Below are 17883 nucleotides of genomic sequence, written 5' to 3'. Positions count from 1 at the left end.
GTATATTGTGTTATTACCATATCAATTTTGCATATCCATTGACTTACTTATACCTTCGACTATATCTGTTATACCAAAACCAGGTAAGACTTGCGAAACACCTTCTGATTATAGGCCTATAAGCTTAATAAACTGTGATAAGAAGATCATAACTAAAGTCTTGAATAATAGACTGGTACAAATTCTACCAAGCTTAATTCATTATGACCAAGCTGGTTTTATACAACATAGGGATTTAAGAACTAATACCAGAACATGCATCTCCCTCACACAATATGTAGAGAAACATAAAATTGATTTTTTATTTAACATTTAATTTTTCGATTTAACATTAATGGCAGTTGATGCGGAAAATGCCTTTGATAGACTAGAATGGTACTTGTTTAAAGTATTGGAGGTATACAACTTCCCATTACATTTTATGAATATGATTACAACCCTGTAAATGTCTCCTAAAGCAGTGGTTCCCAACCTGGGGTCCGGGCACCCCTTAGGCAAAGATCACAGGGGGTGCACAAGTCTTTATCTGATTTGAGGTTGAGGTAAAAAAAAAATGTGCACATGTTAAACAAATTAGGATAATACACTAGTATTACACTACATTATATATTACACTAGTAATATATAATGAATACAAAAGTCTGTATAAAAACTATATATTTTTGTTCTCGCTTAAAATTGTAGGCAGGCTACTTAGTAGGCCAAACCTCCAGGAGCTCGTAACCTGTGGCCCTTGCTGTCATCAGGTCAGCTCCTAGCTGCTATCATCCTCGTTTGTCCTGCTGCCACGGCATCACTATTTTATGAATGAAACATGGCGGAGAAACGTTGCTGATAACTCCTCTATATCAAAAAAGAAAGTAAGGCTCTATCTCGAGAGTAACCTCAACTTCGGTTTCAGGGGGGGCTCAGCTTTTCTTAGACATGAGTAGGGGGGGCGCCAAGAAAAAAAGGTTGGTAACCACTGTCCTAAAGCATATGTTTATACTAAGGGAATTCTATCAAAACCTTTCTCATTAACTAGAAGTACTGCCCAAGGTTGTCCTCTTTCACGACCATTGTTTGCATTAGCAATTGAACCCTTGGCTCAAAAAATTAGAGAGACAATAGAGATAGGAGGTACTGAGATTGGTAAGAAAAAAAAAAGTTTAAATTGAGCTTATTTGCAGATGATTTATTACTTTACTTAAGCAATGCAATCACCTCAGTTCCACATGTTATGAAAATAATTACAATATTTTCAGCGATCTCAGGTTATAAAACGAACATTGCAAAAACTGAGCTGTTGGCAATAGACTCTTGCAAAAAGGACTTGGAGAATCTCACACAATTTCGGATATAGAAAAAAAAATTAAATATCTTGGGACCTATTTTAGCCATGATAAGAGCCAGTTGTATAAAGATAACTTTCTTCCAATTATGAAAGCCTTTAAGAAAGATGATAGGCAGTGGCAAGACTTGAAGATTAATTTGATAGGAAAAGTAAACCTCTTTAAGATGATGTGGCTACCGAAATTTAAATTTAAAAATTATTCCTATAAGATGGGTTATCACCTTTTTTAAAGAGGTAAACTCAATAATTTCTTCATTGATTTGGTCAAATAAAGCATGTAGATTGAAAAGGAAACTTTTGTATCACCCAAGAGCAGAAGGGGGTCTTAATCTTCCTAACTTAGAGTTCTATCACGTAGCAGCTCAGTCATTTTACACTGAACGCATAATAAATAAAACAAACAAAGATCCATGGATAGACATAGAAAACAATCAATTACAGTGCAACAGTTTACTGCTAGCACTCTTTTCTAAGGACAACATCAAATCAAATTTTGTTATTAATAGTACATTAAAGGCCTGGAATAAAATAAAAAAAATTCTCCATCAAGAAATAGGGCTTCCCGGGTACATACCGATTTGGAACAATTCATCAATAAATATACAGAGCATGCAGCTATACTGGGAAACATGGATAAAAGGTGGAAACCAGCAGTTGTCAGATGTCACAAACCACGACACTGTTGCACCATTCAGTATATTAAAAAGCAATATAACCTAAAAGATACAGAATTATTTAAGTATATGCAACTGAAAAACTGGATTACTTGTAATTTTGTCTTGGAAAAGAACATCAGCCCTGAAATGTCAAACATTTTAAGCCAAAGCAACAAAAAAAGGAGGCTGATCGGCTCTTTGGACAATTTACAGATAAGCATGGAAAGCAGTGATACATTATTACAAAGAATATACAACAAATGGACGAAAGACCTAGGGGTTGATGTTAAAGAAAAATGGAAAGAAAGCTTGTCACTAACATACAAATTAACTACTAATGAAAATCTGCGACTAATACAGTTTAAGATAATGACAAGAATATATTATACTAGAGATAAAATAAACAAGTTTGATAACACATCATCAGATATATGTTTAAAATGTAACCTATATGGTGACTCCCTTATGCACGCCTTTTGGTACTGCAAAGGAGTTAAGAAGACTTGGGAGAGCATAGAGATTTGGTTATCTAAGTATACTAACAGACAAATCATATTCTCTCAAAAAATGTGTATTTTTCAAGATATAGAGGGAACAAGATATCCAACTGGGGGGCAGACACTTTTTTCCTCTCTTATCTTTAAAAAACTGATATTGCAAAACTGGAAAAATAAGGAAGCACCTTCAATAGAGAATTGGAAGGACCTAATGAAGTATTATCTGTGTAATGAAAGATCAATAAAATTAAAAAAATAAAAAGAAACAATTTGATAGTCAATGGAGCCAAATTTGTAATGCCCTCTAGAGCATGTCTTTAGAACTCCCTTTATTATTTCAATCAGGAGAGACTTCATTGCAAATATGAACATATTAATTGTATAGACAAACATGAAATGGGAAATGTAAAATCTCTGGAGATTGGACTCCATCGAAACCATATGTCATAAAGGGTAGTGAACCCAAACATATCCCCCGATGGAGTCCAGACACTGGTGGTGGTGATGAAAGCGCACAGGAACCAAACGAGAGCCAAGCGCTGACGATACCCGAAGACGTGGGCGAGACTATCGGTGGTTGAAGGGGAGGAGGCGGGACGCACTCTATTCCTGAAATGACAACTGACAACCGCAAAGGAGAGAGCAGATTTAAAACAGGATGTCATGCTGTGATAGGCTTGTGACAAATGGCCGACTCTGATTGGTTTAATTAACAATGACACAGCTGAATCTGATTGACTACTGACAAGTGACATGCCATGAAACAGCTGATCAATTAGGAGTGATGAAAAAGGAATATGAAGTCTTCCTGTAAGAACTTACGCTGAGCTTCATTTTATTTTATTTTATTTTACTTATCTTTATTTATTTTATTTTTTGTTGTTGTCATTGTTGTTGTTGTTGTTGTCGTAGTGTGTATGTGCGTAAGTGTGACCAGCAATGTGCGGGGTAGGCAGGTAAATAGGGACGGGGGTGTGAGAGGTGGGCGAATGGTAGGGTGGGTTGGGTACTGTACCAGCCTCTACCTCGTTGATGTTTCAGAGATAATAGGACCGCCTGTTGGTGGCCCCAGATAGTCACCACCGTCATCTCAAGAGAGTCGGACCACGTTGACTTAAGCAGTGAGAAACCTGAAATAATTCAACTTTGACTGATTTAACTTTGACCACTTTATAAGGTTTTGGGTTTTGCTCTGTTCTCCCACTGCCGCTTTTGGTCCCGGCATTAAGGGCCGAGAATTACATGCATCGTAGACACACTAGAACTAAGTAATTACTATGTTCAGGAGAACACGACATTCTGGGAATGCAGGTGGAAAATAATTAGCGTAATTACCGTCGTGTACCCCCAGTTTTGATACCTTAGGTGTTTATAGTATGTCTCCCAAACTTAGTTGCTGGTTTGCCGCCAGCCTAGTTATCAATAGTTATTATTCACATATTCATCATGAACCCTGATTTTGCCCTCACATTTCACCTAAATTACTTTAAACTTCAAGAAGTATGTCATTGTTTATCAAACTAAAGTTGGTATATGAAGGTAATTATGATTAAAATATTCAAACCAAACTTCATGTTTTTATTGCTACACCATTTCATCAAAAGGAAATACTCTTGATGAGTTCTCCATCATTTTAGACACAAGTCCCCCAGAAGTATGTTGCCCCATCAAATTTCAAATAAGTATAAGATCATACCAGTAGAAAATGTAACTACAGATGTGACTATCAAAATTAAACTGATTTGATGCATGACTTACATCTAAGACAGCTATGTTGCTGCTTTCTCTGAAGATGTAGGAAAAACATTTAAACATGTACAGTATAGGCCTCATAGCTATATGCTGTTGTTTCTCTCTGTATGCTGTGCTTGCATTACCCAAGAATGATACTCATTTGAAAAGACAGCCAAGCAAGTCTGGACAAACAGACAATGAGGAAAAACACAAACACACACACATACAGATTAGCTTTAAAAGTAATGTTTATTTTGCAATTATATTTAAGTACAGTAGACAGAAACAAGCCCTCACAAAAATTACAACAAATACAATGCAGCCAGTGCACTGTATATCATTTCTCACCCGTTGCTTTCATTTTCCCACAGATCTGTTTAATAATGCATCTCTCGCTGCTTTCATGGTACAGAATAGTAGGTGTAATCAGTTACTATTGTTGTATCTCTTTTATTTGCTATTTAAATTTGAACAATAACCTTTATTTTATGTTAGCTAATGTATAAAAAAACAATCTGTATCAGTTTTACATAAAGCTTCAGCATACGATTGTCCTGACCTTATAATATGTAATACAAAGTATTTTACTTAAAATATGCTCTGTGTGTAAATCAAAAACCAAATAAACCAAATACGCAAACTTGCATAGACTAGCGTTAAAATTAAGAGAACATGAAGAAATTATTTTAGAATCAGTTTCCTATGATACTGTCCCAATGACTTCCACCTCACACAGTGTCAGGTATTCTCGTCTTCCAGGAATCACAATGTTGACATAACGACCTTCCATTCCATTACACACAAAGGTTTGGGAGGTCCCAGCTTTGATAGACGAGATAACAGCACATCTAAAGAAAAAAACAAAAAAGCAGAACTATGAGTAAAACTGGGTTATCACACAGACTATGAATAAATCTTACCACTAGTTGTACTTAAATTCTGATTATGATATTGCTGTGAAAACTATGGCTTTCTATTAGGGAAGTATGTAGATATCCAGTGCACTAATCTCCTGTAATTTACACTAGAGCTGTAATCGGGCCTTAAAAGTTAGGCCCGACAGAATTCGGCCAGTCCGACAAGTACATTTTGATTGACAGCATTTTAAAAGCCCGAACCTGTTTACAGCCCGACATTATTCAAATGTAGGCACGCACACAGCTCTTTTGCCTTTTCTCAAGAATGAGTCATTTATACATTTTCTAATATCATTTATTCATGACTAACGTAGGCTATAGGCCACTTGGAAGTTGGAACAAAGAAGTAAAATAAGTCCTCCAGAGACCAGCCTCCGTTTCACCTCCTCAGCATCCATTTTCACGCTAATTAAAACGCATCACCTGACCGCTCATTTACCGCACAACCCCGAGCGCAAGCCCGAGCCCGGCCCGAGCCCTTCGGGTCCCATCGGGTTCAGGCAATGATCTTCAGCTCTAATTTACACATCCAATGTTAAATGTTTGAATCTAATACTGTATAAGACAGAAAGTGCAGTTACCTGGGGTTATCATTGCCATTGTCATTGAGGGAATTTCCAATGCGGATCTCAGCACCATTGATTCTCCCGGCGCAACAATCTCCTCTGTTGGTGATGGTGACAGTGTTGATCTGATATGTCTTCAGGAGGTCCAGTCTCCACCATGGTTTTAAATCTTTCTTAGTGACGCTACAGGATCTCTGTCCCAGGTTGCTAGCACGGTTCCCATCAATGGCCCTTTCAGGGACTTCATTCCCATACAGGGAGGACTGAATCACCTTTCCACCTCTAGCAATATTAGTATCTAGACAAGGTTACAAAATGTTTCATTAAAGACAGTTTATGGAAGGCACAGGCATATTACATGTGTTGATCTGACCAAATTTTTCACCAAAGAACAGGCAGTCAGTATATGTGATTGAACTTTGAATGTGACTGTCTGCCCAACGTCATCTATTGGTCACGTTAAATGGTATAAATCACCAGTTGGAGCAGTGTTTCCTGAAGGCTGACCAGTGACTTCCACCTCACACAGTGTCAGGTATTCTCGTCTTCCAGGAATCACAATGTTGACATAACGACCTTCCATTCCATTACACACAAAGGTTTGGGAGGTCCCAGCTTTGATAGATGAGATAACAGCACATCTGAAGAAAACAACAAAAAAGCAGAACTACGAGTAAAGCTGGGTTACCACACAGACTATGAATAAATCTTACCTCTAGTTTTACTTAAATTCTAATCATGCTATAGCTGTGAAAACTATGGTTTTCTATTAGGGACGTATGTAGATATCCAGTGCACTAATCTCCTGTAATTTACACTAGAGCTGTAATCGGGCCTTAAATGTTCGGCCAGACAAGACCTGAGCCCGACAAGTAAATTTTGATTGACAGCTTTTTAAAAGCCTGAACCCGTTTTCAGCCCGACATTATTCACATGTGCGCACGCATACAGCTCTTTTGCCTTTTGTCAAGAATTAGTCATTTATAAATGGAGTCTTTATGTTCCTTTTCCCAGCGTTTTAAGTTGGATCTGGATGGCACCTAGACCTTGGTTTCAGCTGTCGCCGTGGTCCTGCTTCAGTTCACCCCACTACGCTCCACGGTGCCCTGCTGCGTCCTGTCCTGCTGAACCTGCTACATCCAGCCATGCCCTGCTGTACCACGCTTCATACTGCAACGCCCTGCAGTGCCCTTCTATGACATAAACTACTATGACTACTATTTCCCACTGTTACATTATTTTCATTGTAACTATTATTTCCACTGTTCAGCACATCCCCAACCGGCATCGTCAGACACCACCTACCAAGAGCCTGGGTCTGGCCGAGGTTTCTTTCTAAAGAAGTTTTTCTCATTACTGAGGTTTCTTCCCAAAAGGGAGTTTTTCCTCGCCACTGTCGCACTGAATGCTTGCTCTTGGGGGAACTACTTCAATTGTTGGGGCTTCATAAATTATAGTGTGGTCTAGACCTACTCTATCTGTAAAGTGTCTCGAGATAACTCTTGTTATAATTTGATACTATCAATAAAATTGAATTGAATTGAATTGAAATAAATGTTTTAACATCATTTATTCATGACTACCGTAGGCTTTAGGCCACTTGGAAGTTGGAACAAAGAAATAAAATAAGTCCTCCAGAGGCCAGCCTCCGTTTCACCTCCTCAGCATCCATTTTCATCCTAATCGAAACGCATCACCTGACCGTTCATTTACTGCGCAACCCAGAGCTCAAGCCCGAGCCTGGCCGAAGTCTGTGTAAAATGATAGAAATTAAGACCGAACCCGTCGGGTTTGGGCAAAGATCTTCAGCTCTAATGTACACATCCAATGTTAAATGTTTGAATCCAATACTGTATAAGACAGAAAGCGCAGTTACCTGGGGTTATCGTTGCCATTGTCATTGAGGGAATTTCCAATGCGGATCTCAGCACCATTGATTCTACCGGCGCAACAATCTCCTCTGTTGGTGATGGTGACATTGTTGATCTGATATATCTTCAGGAGGTCCAGTCTCCACCATGGTTTTAAATCATTGTTAGTGACGCTACAGGATCTCTGTCCCAGGTTGCTAGCACGATTCCCATCAATGGCCCTTTCAGGGACTTCATTCCCATACAGGGAGGACTGAATGACGTTTCCACCTCTAGCAATATTAGGATCTAGACAAGGTTACAAAATGTTTCATTAAAGACAGTTTAGGGAAGGCACAGACATATTACATGTGTTGATCTGACTAAATTTTCCGCCAAAGAACAGGCAGTCAGTATATTTGATTGATCTTTGAATGTGACTGTCTGCTCAACGTCATCTATTGGTCATGTTAAATGGTATAAATCACCAGTTGGAGCAGTGTTACCTAAGGCCTGACCAGTGACTTCCACCTCGCACAGTGTCAGGTATTCTTGTCTTCCAGGAATCACAATGTTGACATAACGACCTTCCATTCCATTACAGACAAAGGTTTGGGAGGACCCAGCTTTGATAGACGAGATAACAGCACATCTGAACAAAAAAAAACAAAAAACAGAACTATAAGTAAAACTGGGTTACCACACAGACTATGAATAAATCTTACCACTAGTTGTACCTAAATTCTGATCATGATATTGCTGTGAAAACTATGGCTTTCCATTAGTGAAGTATGTAGATATCCAGTGCACTGATCTCCTGTAATTTACCCTAGGACTGTAATCGGACCTTAAACGTTAGGCCCGACAGAATTCGGCCCAAGTCCGACAAGTACATTTTGATTGACAGCTTTTTAAAAGCCTGAACCCGTTTACAGCCCGACATTATTCAAATGTGCGCACGCACACAGCTCTTTTGCCTTTTGTCAAGAATGAGTCATTTATGATTTTTTTTAATATCATTTATTCATGACTAACGTAGGCTATAGGCCACTTGGAAGTTGGAACAAAGAAGTAAAATAAGTCCTCCAGAGGCCAGCCTCCGTTTCACCTCCTCAGCATCCATTTTCATGCTAATCGAAACGTGTCGGATCCCGTCTGGTTCGGGCAAAGATCTCCAGCTCTAATTTACACATCAGATATTAAATGTTTGAATCTAATATAAGACAGAAAGTAGAGTTACCTGGGGTTACCGTTGCCATTGTCATCAAGGGAATTTCCAATGCGGATCTCAGCACCATCGATTCTCCAGGCGCAACAATCTCCTCTGTTGGTGATGGTGACATTGCTGATCTGATATGTCTTCAGAAGGTCCAGTCTCCACCATGGTTTTAAATCTTTCTTAGTGTGGGTACAGGATCCCTGTCCCAGGTTGCTAGCACGATTCCCATCAATGGCCCTTTCAGGGACTTCATTCCCATACAAGGAGGACTGAATCACGTTTCCACCTCTAGCAATATTAGGATCTAGACAAGGTTACAAAATGTTTCATTAAAGACAGTTTATGGAAGGCACAGACATATTACATGTGTTGATCTGACCAAATTTTCCACCAAAGAACAGGCAGTCAGTATATTTGATTGAAATTTGAATGTGTCTGTCTGCTCAACATCATCTATTGGTCACGTTAAATGGTATAAATCACCAGTTGGAGCAGTGTTACCTAAAGCCTGACCAGTGACTTCCACTTCACACAGTGTCAGGTATTCTCGTCTTCCAGGAATCACAATGTTGACATAACGACCTTCCATTCCATTACAGACAAAGTTTTGAGAGGTCCCAGCTTTGATAGACGAGATAACAGCACATCTGAACAAAAAAACAAAAAAACAGAACTATAAGTAAAACTTGGTTACCACACAGACTATGAATAAATCTTACCACTAGTTGTGTTTAAATTCTGATCATGATATTGCTGTTAAAACTATGGCTTTCGATTAGGGAATTATGTAGATATCCAGTGCACTAATCTCCTGTAATTTACACTAGAGCTATAATCGGGCCTTAAAAGTTAGGCCTGACAAGACCTGAGCCCAACAAGTACATTTTGATTGACAGCATTTTAAAAGCCTGAACCCGTTTACAGCCCAACATTATTCAAATGTGCGCACGCACACAGCTCTTTTGCCTTTTCTCAAGAATGAGTCATTTATACATTTTTTAACATCATTTATTCATGACTAACGTAGGCTATAGGCCACTTGGAAGTTGGAACAAAGAAATAAAATAAGTCCTCCAGAGGCCAGCCTCCGTTTCACCTCCTCAGCATCCATTTACATGCTAATCGAAACGCATCACCTGACCGCTCATTTACCGCACAACCTGGAGCGCAAGCCTGAGCCCGGCCCGAGCGCTTCGGGTCCCATCGGGTTCGGGCAACGATCTTCAGCTCTAATTTACACATCCAATGTTAAATGTTTGAATCTAATACTGTATAAGACACAAAGTGCAGTCACCTGGGGTTATCGTTGCCATTGTCATTGAGGGAATTTCCAATGCGGATCTCAGCACCATTGATTCTCCCGGCGCAACAATCTCCTCTGTTGGTGATGGTGACAGTGTTGATCTGATATGGCTTCAGGAGGTCCAGTCTCCACCATGGTTTTAAATCTTTCTTAGTGACGCTACAGGATCTCTGTCCCAGGTTGCTAGCACGGTTCCCATCAATGGCCCTTTCAGGGACTTCATTCCCATACAGGGAGGACTGAATCACCTTTCCACCTCTAGCAATATTAGTATCTAGACAAGGTTACAAAATGTTTCATTAAAGACAGTTTATGGAAGGCACAGACATATTACATGTGTTGATCTGACCAAATTTTTCACCAAAGAACAGGCAGTCAGTATATGTGATTGAACTTTGAATGTGACTGTCTGCTCAACGTCATCTATTGGTAACGTTAAAGGGTATAAATCACTAGTAGGAGCTAGTGCTATATGGAGCTATATATATATATATATATATAGATACATATAGATATACTGTAGATGGATAGACATATTGCATATGTCTATTAAATACTAAAATGTGAATAAATTGGGGAATATCAATAATTTGTGTCAACCAATCAAAAGAATAATCTCACCTAATTGGCCGCTGGTCTGTCCTAGAACAGCCAGCAAGACAAAGACCACAGATGAAGTCATCATCCTGTGGAGGAAGTTCACATTCAAAAAATGTCACGTTGTAGAAAGTAGTTTTAGAAGTTTGCTGGAACTGAAATATCTCTTCCTACATGTTTATGGCTGTTGACAGGTAAGTATTGACTTTTTACTCATAAAGGTTTTATTGAAGGTATTATTGTACTTACAGTAAGGAGCGTAGCGTTAGTTGGTCTGCACCAGGGGCTGTTGATAATCGTCAGTGTCGTTCCAAGTTTAGTGCACGTGCTGCGTGTTGTAACACTCTACACCTCCCGGCTCTTTGTGAAGTGCAGACAGCGGCGTTCAGAATCCTGTCTGTCTTCCAAAATATATAGGCTCATCCGAAATCTGGTTTACGTGGGCGTGGTCTAGTGTTATTCCATCCTCCCGATCCACGCAGGTTTCTGTTGTGTTGTTCCGGTGTGTGTGTGTGTGTGTGTGTGTGTGTGTGTGTGTGTAGGTCTATGTGTGTATGTGTGTGTGTCTGTCTGTGTTTGTGTGTGTGTGTTTTGAGATTTCCTCATAGGAGGAGGGGAAAGATTAAAAGTGTCTTTGTTTGTACCCATTGTACAAACAAAGAAAAGAAATACAACCTCCCTGAATATTCAGGTATGTGTATCTCTTCACCCTGAGCAAATTAATCTGTTAATGCATTAATGGTCCTCAAGAGAGAAAATGCAGGTGTTGCAGCAGCACAAAAACAGCAACAAGTAGAGATAATTAGAGAGTAAAAACATACATAATAGTTAAATAAAACTAAAATAAGAAAATAATACAAAAAATAATAGTAATATACTAATAAAAATAATAGCAAATGGAGACGGTAAGGTGAGAGTAGTTATTAATAACAGCACAGTCAGCATGTTAACAGATGATGTGTTTAACCCTCCTGTTTTATAGCATTTAAAGAAAATAATTGATAAAAAGATTGTTGAAAAAAAGGACAAACATTTTTTTCATTTATTGTTTTTATTAAACCTTTATTTAACCAGATAGGCCGTTGAGAACAGATTCTCATTTGCAACGGCGACCTGGCCAAGAATAAAGCATAAGTGTGCAAGACCACATACAGTTTACATTCAATACAATACAGGAATACAGAATTCAATAGGTCAATATACAGTTAGTGCAAATTGTGGTCTAGATAATGATGTAGGTCAGTAGATGTGCAAAAATTGTATGACAACATTGGTGGGAAGAATAACAGTTGAGCATGCCAGGGCAGCTGGAAAAGTTCAAAAGAGCAAAGAGATACATAAGGCAAACATGTCAGAACAAGCTTCAAAAACGTGGGAAAAAACAACAAAAACGTCAAAGTGTAGAAACAAATTGACAAAAACATCGTAAAAAGTGACAAAAGTGTCAAAAAAATACGACCAAAACTTTAAAAGAAAATTTTTAAATTTAAATTTTGAGCCAGAAAAACTAAAAGTTTTGGAGTCGACGGGAAGACAACACAAAGGTTAAGGAGTCAGAATTATTGTTTTTGTGTATTTATACAGGAATGTGATAACATTATAATATAGCATATTATGCAGAAACCATTAACATATTTACACAATATAGTATATTATGATATATTATTATGGTTTAGAAGTAAAGTAAATGTATTACATATATGGATGAAGATGATTTAATCATGCCACCTATATTCCATCTAAACAAACCGAGTTAAGTCAAACCACCTCCAGCATGGTACTTGAACACAGCATACATGTGTTAAACATAATATTAGTATTTGCATTCAACTCATTTGTATCTTGTTGAATTTATGTTTTTCTTAGTTAATTTAGTTAAATCAATTTGAGTTTATTCTACATTGGTCAAATACTTGGATGTCTACGCTCTTTTGCATTATTCCATCTGCCCTGGCATGCTCAACTGTTATTCTCTCCACCTTTGTTGTCATACAATTTTTGTACATCTCCTGACCTACATCACTAGCTAGACCACAATTTGCACTAACTGTATATTGACTCTTTACTATATTTCAGCCTTTATAGAGACTGTTTATTAATGTATATTGTGTTATTACCTTATCACTTTCGCATATCCATCGACTTACTTATACCTCACTTTGCACCGGCTTTGTAATGCCTACTTAATCTGTATTTTAATCTGTATTTTATGTAGCCTATTGTATTCTGTATCTCAGAATAGCATCTGTTCTCAACGGCTTACCTAGTTAAATAAAGGTTAAATAAAAAAATAAAAAACATCCTTGTACAATCTAAGTAAACATCCTCATACAATCAAAGTAAACATCCTTGTACATTCACTCACTCTTTGAGTCCGATCTGTTTATAAAAGGGTTCCTGGACAGATATTTTCTCTCTGCTGTAAAAAGCAACAGAAGGTTTTGCAATAAAATCTGAAATTGAAATGTGTGTGTCTGTGTGTGTGTGTATTTTTGTGTCTCTGTGTGTGGGTGTGTGTGTGTGTGTGTGTGTGTGTGTGTGTGTGTGTGTGTGTGTGTTGAACTCTGACCTCGGTGTGCAGCTGTCGGCTGGATGAAGCACGGCAGACTCTTCATCGCTCCTCTGAACTCCTGTTTGAGAGCCAACAGATAGTCCTCCTCCTCGCCAGCTGTCAGGGGGAGGGGCTTCTGCTCCATCACCTGCACACACACACACACACACACACACACACAGACACACACACACACACACACACACACACACACACACACACACATGTTTGTATGGTTGCGTGTGCTCGTGCGTGTTAGAGTGCGGATCAGGTCGCATTTTTCTGACCGAGCCCGACCCAAGCCCGACAGTTAAAATCTCGTACTCGTATTACAGTTTGTCTCAAACTAATGACACATGTCTGTGTGTTTGTGTGAAATCTTTTATGAAGCAGCTGCAGGAAGACATTCAGAAATGTCAACAGATGAGGTCATCAGCTCACACGGGGCAACAAGTGCACGTTAACACAGGCGCGCATCTACATAATAAGCTTTTTTAAATTTAAAATGTTCAATGGCTTATCGTACTGATGTGACTGAGCCCAACCTGAAACCGAACATAATTTTCTAAATATCTGTCCGAACCCGGCCCGGCCCGTCAGGTACCGACAGGTCCCAACTGGCTCGGTTCGGATATCCATCCTCTACTGCGTGTGTCTGTGTCGAACTAGACCACAATTTTCACTAACTGTATATTAACTCTTTACTACATCTCAGCATTTATATAGACTGTCTATTCACGTATATTGTGTTATTACCATATCACTTTCACATATCCATCTTACTTAGACCTCACTTTGCGCTGGGTTTGTAATGCCTACTTAACCTAAATTTGAATCTGTATTTTATGTAGCCTATTGTATTCTGTATTTTTGTACTGTATTTAATGTGAAACTGTATGTTGTCTTCTTCTGTTCTTGGCCAGGTCGCCATCTGTTCTCAACGGCCTACCTGGTTAAATAAAGGTTAAATAAAAAAATAAAAATCATCCTTGTACAATCTAAGTAAACATCCTCATACAATCAAAGTAAACATTATTTTACAATCTTTCAGTATTTGTGGATGTCATTTCAAGTTTTTACAGTCTGTCTCCACTGAGCAAACTAAAAGTCTTTGTGAAAACTAGGAAGTAAAAAAAACTGCTTTGTAGACTTCTACTTTAAGCTTTGTTTTTTGGAATTGTATTTTGGACGACGAGCTCTGCCCATCCAGATTCATGAGAATCTTCTGCATCACTTTGAAAGTGCATTTGAGGTCTCCTTGGTAACTCAGGTTCAGACAGGATATTAGTCCAAATAACAAAGCACAGGCAGATTAATCCACTTCTCATTGCATTGATCTGTATGTTTATAATTCATCTGAATTTTCCTTTAATCACATTTACAGACATGAATGAATCATTTAATGAAGATAAACACCATTATTTCATGTAATTCAAGCAAACTCCTAATTTGCTAACCAAAACACATGGCCAAGTATATTTTTTGAGTGTATAGATAAGTATATATTATGGATAAGGATGTTAGTCATTAAGTTGACTTTTGATTTCACACGGGACATGAACCCTGATCTCCTGGGAGAAAGACCAGCCAGTCGCAACTTTATATGGCTGGTGTAACTGAGACAACGGTTGCGTTTGTAGCAGAAAAACATTATGATGAGGATTGTAAAAGAAGTCAGGATCGCGGGCATGTATGTATGTGTGTGTGTGTGTGTGTGTGTGTGTGTGTGTGTGTGTGTGTGTGTGTGTGTGTGTGTGTATGGTGGCCATCTTTAGAAACAGAGAGCCAACAGATCTCCGCCTCCTCGCCAGCTGTCAAGGGGAGGGGCTTCTGCTCCATCACCTGCACACACACACACACACACACACACACACACACACACACACACACACACAGACATACACACACACACACACACACACACACACACACACACACACACACTGTCAACTACAGGTCCCAGAGTGCACTGCTGGCAGAAACATCCAATCAGAAATGAAGAATATGTAACTTTGTTGGTTTTCAGGTTATATTAGTTTCCTTCATATACTGTATGTGTGTGTGTATGTGTGCGTGTGTGTTTGTGTGCGAGGTCTGTGTATGTGTCTTGTCTGTCTGTGTGTGTGTGTCTGTGTCTGTCTGTCTGTGTGTGTGTCTGTGTCTGTCTGTGTGTGTGTGTCTGTGTCTGTCTGTGTGTGTGTGTGTCTGTGTGTGCGTGTTTGTGTGAGTGTGTCTGTGTCTAACTAGACCACAATTTGCACAACTGTATATTGACTCTTTACTACATTTCAGCATTCATATAGACTGTCTATTCATGTATATTGTGTTATTACCATATCAATTTTGCATATCCATTGACTTACTTATACCTTCGACTATATCTGTTATACCAAAACCAGGTAAGACTTGCGAAACACCTTCTGATTATAGGCCTATAAGCTTAATAAACTGTGATAAGAAGATCATAACTAAAGTCTTGAATAATAGACTGGTACAAATTCTACCAAGCTTAATTCATTATGACCAAGCTGGTTTTATACAACATAGGGATTTAAGAACTAATACCAGAACATGCATCTCCCTCACACAATATGTAGAGAAACATAAAATTGATTTTTTATTTAACATTTAATTTTTCGATTTAACATTAATGGCAGTTGATGCGGAAAATGCCTTTGATAGACTAGAATGGTACTTGTTTAAAGTATTGGAGGTATACAACTTCCCATTACATTTTATGAATATGATTACAACCCTGTAAATGTCTCCTAAAGCAGTGGTTCCCAACCTGGGGTCCGGGCACCCCTTAGGCAAAGATCACAGGGGGTGCACAAGTCTTTATCTGATTTGAGGTTGAGGTAAAAAAAAAATGTGCACATGTTAAACAAATTAGGATAATACACTAGTATTACACTACATTATATATTACACTAGTAATATATAATGAATACAAAAGTCTGTATAAAAACTATATATTTTTGTTCTCGCTTAAAATTGTAGGCAGGCTACTTAGTAGGCCAAACCTCCAGGAGCTCGTAACCTGTGGCCCTTGCTGTCATCAGGTCAGCTCCTAGCTGCTATCATCCTCGTTTGTCCTGCTGCCACGGCATCACTATTTTATGAATGAAACATGGCGGAGAAACGTTGCTGATAACTCCTCTATATCAAAAAAGAAAGTAAGGCTCTATCTCGAGAGTAACCTCAACTTCGGTTTCAGGGGGGGCTCAGCTTTTCTTAGACATGAGTAGGGGGGGCGCCAAGAAAAAAAGGTTGGTAACCACTGTCCTAAAGCATATGTTTATACTAAGGGAATTCTATCAAAACCTTTCTCATTAACTAGAAGTACTGCCCAAGGTTGTCCTCTTTCACGACCATTGTTTGCATTAGCAATTGAACCCTTGGCTCAAAAAATTAGAGAGACAATAGAGATAGGAGGTACTGAGATTGGTAAGAAAAATAAAAGTTTAAATTGAGCTTATTTGCAGATGATTTATTACTTTACTTAAGCAATGCAATCACCTCAGTTCCACATGTTATGAAAATAATTACAATATTTTCAGCGATCTCAGGTTATAAAACGAACATTGCAAAAACTGAGCTGTTGGCAATAGACTCTTGCAAAAAGGACTTGGAGAATCTCACACAATTTCGGATATAGAAAAAAAAATTAAATATCTTGGGACCTATTTTAGCCATGATAAGACCCAGTTGTATAAAGATAACTTTCTTCCAATTATGAAAGCCTTTAAGAAGGATGTTAGGCAGTGGCAAGACTTGAAGATTAATTTGATAGGAAAAGTAAACCTCTTTAAGATGATGTGGCTACCGAAATTTAAATTTCAAATTATTCCTATAACGTGGGTTATCACCTTTTTTAAAGAGGTAAACTCAATAATTTCTTCATTGATTTGGTCAAATAAAGCATGTAGATTGAAAAGGAAACTTTTGTATCACCCAAGAGCAGAAGGGGGTCTTAATCTTCCTAACTTAGAGTTCTATCACGTAGCAGCTCAGTCATTTTACACTGAACGCATAATAAATAAAACAAACAAAGATCCATGGATAGACATAGAAAACAATCAATTACAGTGCAACAGTTTACTGCTAGCACTCTTTTCTAAGGACAACATCAAATCAAATTTTGTTATTAATAGTACATTAAAGGCCTGGAATAAAATAAAAAAAATTCTCCATCAAGAAATAGGGCTTCCCGGGTACATACCGATTTGGAACAATTCATCAATAAATATACAGAGCATGCAGCTATACTGGGAAACATGGATAAAAGGTGGAAACCAGCAGTTGTCAGATGTCACAAACCACGACACTGTTGCACCATTCAGTATATTAAAAAGCAATATAACCTAAAAGATACAGAATTATTTAAGTATATGCAACTGAAAAACTGGATTACTTGTAATTTTGTCTTGGAAAAGAACATCAGCCCTGAAATGTCAAACATTTTAAGCCAAAGCAACAAAAAAAGGAGGCTGATCGGCTCTATGGACAATTTACAGATAAGCATGGAAAGCAGTGATACATTATTACAAAGAATATACAACAAATGGACGAAAGACCTAGGGGTTGATGTTAAAGAAAAATGGAAAGAAAGCTTGTCACTAACATACAAATTAACTACTAATGAAAATCTGCGACTAAT

General features: G+C 38.2%; 1 protein-coding gene across 1 annotated transcript in view; it reads right to left on the bottom strand.

Annotated features, from left to right (window-relative positions):
- LOC116058371 overlaps positions 1 to 17883 on the bottom strand; it is a 72171-nt gene that overhangs the window by 27310 nt on the left and 26978 nt on the right. The window contains exons 22-28 of the mRNA XM_036006114.1: positions 9274 to 9419; positions 8794 to 9076; positions 8042 to 8205; positions 7580 to 7862; positions 6181 to 6344; positions 5719 to 6001; positions 4948 to 5068 (exon numbers count right to left, since the gene is read on the bottom strand). Coding sequence (XP_035862007.1) covers positions 4948 to 5068; positions 5719 to 6001; positions 6181 to 6344; positions 7580 to 7862; positions 8042 to 8205; positions 8794 to 9076; positions 9274 to 9419 — 1444 coding nt within the window. The remainder of the gene's footprint in view (positions 1 to 4947; positions 5069 to 5718; positions 6002 to 6180; positions 6345 to 7579; positions 7863 to 8041; positions 8206 to 8793; positions 9077 to 9273; positions 9420 to 17883) is intronic.

Source organism: Sander lucioperca, chromosome 10 (genome assembly GCF_008315115.2).
Source record: "Sander lucioperca isolate FBNREF2018 chromosome 10, SLUC_FBN_1.2, whole genome shotgun sequence".
Lineage (NCBI taxonomy): Eukaryota > Metazoa > Chordata > Actinopteri > Perciformes > Percidae > Sander > Sander lucioperca.
The sequence above is the reverse complement of the archived record's forward strand: the minus strand, read 5'-3'. Positions and strand labels throughout refer to the sequence as shown.